Genomic DNA, 4,835 nt, shown 5'->3' on the forward strand with positions numbered 1-4,835 from the left:
CCCCTCCCTTCTTGCCTCCCCCTCCCCCCCCCCTGCAGTTACTTGATCAGCCAAGGCGTTTGCTACCTGACGCTGTGTGAGGCCAGTCAGCCCAAGAAGCTGGCGTTCTCCTACCTGGAGGAGCTGCAAGCGGAGTTCTGGGAGCTGTATGGGAAGAAGGTGCCCTTTGTGTCGAGGCCTTACGCCTTCATCGAATTCGGTATGTGCTGAGACGGAGGGTGATCAGGGATATAGTGACCTGAGGCCTCCCCACAGCCTCTCGAGTGGGTCAGACCAGTTTGCAGATGACACAGCCGTCCATGGCTCTTAGCTAGGATCGCTAAATGGAACATCCCATGTTCAGAGGCAGTGCACCACTGAATAGCACAGCCTGGGGCAAAACTTCACAGCCTCTTGAGTGGGTCAGACCAGTTTGCAGATGACACAGCCGTCCCTGGCTCTTAGCTAGGATCGCTAAATGGAACATCCATGTTCAGAGGCAGTGCACCACTGAATACCACCAGCTGGGGCAAACCTTAGGGGAACCATTGCCTTCATGCCGCACTTGAGCCAGTTTGGTGTAGTGGTTAAGTGCGCGGGCTCTAATCTGGGAGAACCGGGTTTGATTCCCCACTCCTCCACTTGCACCTGGCTGGATGACCTTGGGCAAGCCATAGTTCTGATAAGAGCTCAGTTTCTGTCAGAGCTCTCCCAGCCCCACCTACCTCACAGGGTGTCTGTTGTGGGGAGGGGAAGGGAAGGGAAAGGAGATTGTAAGCCGCTCTGAGACTCCTTTGGGTAGTGAAGGGCGGGGTATAAATCCAATCTCGTCCTCCTCTTCCTCCTCCTCCTTCTTTCCTCTTCTTCTTCTTCTTCTTCTTGAGACATCAGGTTGGCCATGATGCTGGACTAGGTGGGCCCTTGACTGGATTGAGTAGGGGGGTTCTCATGTGGGGGCTCTATGGAAAGCTCCAGTAGGGATTCCCAGTTGCTTCTTGGTTAGCAGAACCTGGGGACCCACAAACTGAATTCACTGATGGCCATGCACCTGCTAACCCTTATCTAAAGTGAGTTGCTTTGGCAAAAAAAATCCCACAACACTCAACAAACAGTAGCATTTTTAACGTTCCAGGACACTCCACTGCTGACCTAAGAGTGGCAGTCCTCAAACACGGAAGCTTCAAGGGGAGAGTACAACGTGAGGTTGATGAACTTAAGTTCATTCACAAATTCAGAACAATGGATCCTCCCCCGATGGGGGGCATAGGGACACAGCATTCTTCTCTCACTACAGTTTCAGAGAGTAGCCTTGTTGGTCTGCAGTAAAAGAGCTCGATTCGAGTCCGGTAGCACAGGGGCCAACAAGATCTTTAGGGTATGAGCTTCTGAAAGCCAAAGCTCCCTTCATATCTGGCAAATTCTTGTTGGCCCCTGTGCTACTGGTTGATCTTTAAGGGGCTACTGGATTCAACTCCAGTTCTTGTCTCAGTATAGATGCTAGTTTTTAGTTTTTTTTGCCCCTAAATATTTCTCTCCTGCTTTAATCAAGCTGAGTACATTTTGCATTGTCCCTTTAAGAACATAAGAAAGAGCCCTGCTGGATCAGACCAGGGGTCCATCTAGTCCAGCATCCTGTCTCACACAGTGACCAACCAGTTCCTCTGGAGATACAACAACAGGGCACAGAAGCCCAGGCCTTCTCCTGAGGTTGCCTCCTGGATCTGGGATTCATAGGTTCAGTGCCTCTGAATGTGGAGGTTCCCCTCAGTCACCACAGCAAGTAGCCGCTGATAGACTTATTCTCCATGGATCTATCTAATTCCCTGTTACAAGAACATAAGAAGAGCCCTGCTGGATCAGACCAGTGAGGGTCCACCTAGTCCAGCATCCTGTCTCTCACAGTGGCCAACCAGTTCCCCTGGATGGCCAACAGCAGGGCATAGAGGCCGAGGCCTTCCCCAATGTTGCCTCCCAGCTCTGGGATTCAGAGGACTACTGCCTCTGAATGTGGAGGTTCCCCTCAGTCACCATGGCTAGTAGCCACTGATAGACGTATCTTCCATGAATCTAATTCCCTATTCCAACAGAAGAACATCAGAAGAGCCCTGCTGGATCAGACCAGTGAGGGTCCATCTAGTCCAGCCTCCTGCCTCACACAGTGGCCAACCAGTTCCTCTGGAGGGCCAGCAGCAGAGCACAGAGGCTGAGGCCTTCCCCTGAGGTTGCCTCCTGGCTCTCGTACTGAGAGGTTTACTGTTTTCTGAACCTTAGCTTCCTGGCTCTCTTCTTTGCGACACCCCTCCCACCTCCTGACTGGGGTATAAGCACTCCGAGATCTCCATTCCGCCTTGTAAGGGAGCTTTGACTCTGGAAAGCTTATATCCTGAAAAACTCACAGATGTGGGGCTCCTTGACACGTAGAGATAAAATCCAAAGGGTCTTGAATGGAACAGAAAATCACCGGGGGAGTGCTGGCAGCGGTTGAGCAGTTCCACTGACTAGCAGGCCGTGCCCTCAGCTGGGTCACAGAGATGGACTCCCTTTTGTCTCTGGGCTTGGGCACCACTTAACTGCGCTGTGAGAAAGCCCTCCCCTTTCTTTGCAAGCCGAAACCAAACACATTCTCTCCCAGGGTTGCCTGATTCCCAGACGACAGAGATCAGTTCCCCTGGAGAAAATGGCTGCTTTGTAAGAGTGGACTCTATGGCATTATATACCAGTGAGGTCTCTCCCCTCCCTAAATCCTGCCTTCGACAGGCTGATCCACCCCACCCCCACCAAATCTCCAGGTATTTCCCAACACAGAATTGGCAACCTTATTCTCCCCCCCCCCAGCAAAGTACCTGTAGTGTATCCAGCCCTGACATGGCCGGGCATGGCCGGACTTGTCCAGGGACAAACCTCAAGCTTCGCGCCTAAAGACAATGGGCCAGGAGGATCCTAGCCCGCCCAATCAGAGGGCTAGGTCCCAGACCGTGAGGTCTCTCGGTCACTGTAAATAGCCTATCGGGAAGTGGGGTGTGTGTTGTGGTGGTGGGTTCTGAGGGAATATAAGCCGGCCTGCGAGCCGGCCAAAGTGTCTTGTTCCTGACTGAATAAAGTATGCTTTGCTGAAATCACTCTCCGTCTGCATACTTTTCAGTACCAATCCCAGTGTAGGAGGTTCCTCAGCCTTTGTGATTTCAGGGAGCACAGCTGCCCGCATTTTAGGCTGATGCCTGGCTTGTGACCTTGCTGTGACCGGCCCTGCATTTGTGGCAGCCATGTTGTGGTGAGGGCCTACTGCCCTTTCTCAGAATTTCAGAACAGTGTTCACAGGCTCAGTGGGGTTGGGGACCCTTGCGATGTCAGAGTCTGCACAGTGTCTTGGGACCTGCCCTGGTGACCACACGGAATCCAATCCCTCTCATCCTTTCTGGACATAGTCCGTCTGACATGCCGTTTCCTGGTCCTCAGTCACATCTGTTTCCCACTAACAGTTGGGCATACCACCTTCTCGAAAGGGAGCACCTTTCATATGACAGCCACAGTCCAGGGGAAGATTAATTTCTGTGAAGGTCGTTGGGCTTAAGTCTGTTTTCAATTGTGGCCTTGTTTCACTGAGGCAAGGGATTATGGGAAAGCTGCCATGTTTCTCCTCAGCCAGCAAGTAGTGCAAAGATGAACAGCTATAGCCTGACCTCACTAGGGTTGCCAGGTCCCTGCTGGCCACCGGCAGGAGATGGAGGGGTAGGGTTACCAAATCCACGTTGGGGAACTCCTGGAGATTTGGGGATGGAGCCTGGGGAGGACCTAAGTGGGGTACAGTGCCACAGAGTCCACCCTCCAAAGCATCCATTTTCTCTAGGGGGGCTGATCTCTGTCGTCTGGGAACCAGGCAAACCAAGGAGAGAATGTGTTTGGTTTCAGCTTGCAAAGAAAGGTCTGGAGAGGAACTGTGATTCTGTGGGAACCCCAAGTCCCACGTGAGGTTGGGATCCCTAGACCTCACTGAAATGGCAGTGTGAGCAATATTGAACTAAACAGTAATAATCAATAGATCCTGCACCATTGAACCCACATTACGTACCAAGGACAGCAGATTTTTACAACATGTCAATTAACGCATAGGGAGCACATTTGCATTTTTTCATTTGATTTTGTAAAATGTGTTCTCTTTTGGCTAGTCACTGGAAAGAGCAGGAAGATACACCAAGCAGGAGACCTGGGGATCCTGAAATCTTATCTTTCAGGTCTATCATCATCTTGGAGACTAGAAACTTGCTTATGTGAATTTGTTTTTTAAACAATCGAGTTTCTCAGAAACCACTGAATTGCATAACCAATATAATTTTTAAAAAACAAAGGTTGATTAAAGCATTGCGGAATAATAGTCAGCCTAAACTTTAGTTCTGAAATTAAGCCCGTTTTCGCACATCACTCAACAATAAACGTGGGTTTGCAGCCAGTTACTCAGCAGGGATCTGTAGCTACTTGTGGCTCTCTGATAACATGTATGTTGTAGAAGGACATTTTGTTAAACCGGTCATGTTTTACATTTTTAGGTGTGCATCTTAAAAAAAAACTTAACGGGTACACCTTAAAAAATAATAACGTGCTTCGTGGCCCCTTAACATGTGTTAGGAAAGTTGTCAGGTTCGGAAACTATCGTCAAGTATATTGATTTGTCTAGACTATGGATCGTAATGAACGATAACAGTGGAAACCTTTCTCTTAGACACGTACATCCAGAAGTTGAAGAAGTCGTACCTGGACACCTGGTCAAAGCGCCATCTGAACAGCATCAACTTGGAGCTGCAAGATGTTCAGAAGATCATGGTCACCAATATCGAAGAGGTCCTTCAAAGGGGAGAGAC

At 50.0% G+C, this 4,835-nt stretch overlaps 1 protein-coding gene across 1 annotated transcript in view; it reads left to right on the forward strand.

The window, feature by feature from the left end:
• SEC22B (SEC22 homolog B, vesicle trafficking protein) overlaps nucleotides 1–4,835 on the forward strand; it is a 16,763-nt gene that overhangs the window by 9,764 nt on the left and 2,164 nt on the right. The window contains exons 3-4 of the mRNA XM_015407819.1: nucleotides 39–199; nucleotides 4,697–4,833. Of these exons, the coding sequence (XP_015263305.1) occupies nucleotides 39–199; nucleotides 4,697–4,833 (298 nt within the window). The remainder of the gene's footprint in view (nucleotides 1–38; nucleotides 200–4,696; nucleotides 4,834–4,835) is intronic.

The sequence above is a fragment of the Gekko japonicus genome, unplaced genomic scaffold (genome assembly GCF_001447785.1).
Source record: "Gekko japonicus isolate JY-2015 unplaced genomic scaffold, Gekko_japonicus_V1.1 scaffold3014, whole genome shotgun sequence".
Classification (NCBI taxonomy): Eukaryota; Metazoa; Chordata; class Lepidosauria; order Squamata; family Gekkonidae; genus Gekko; species Gekko japonicus.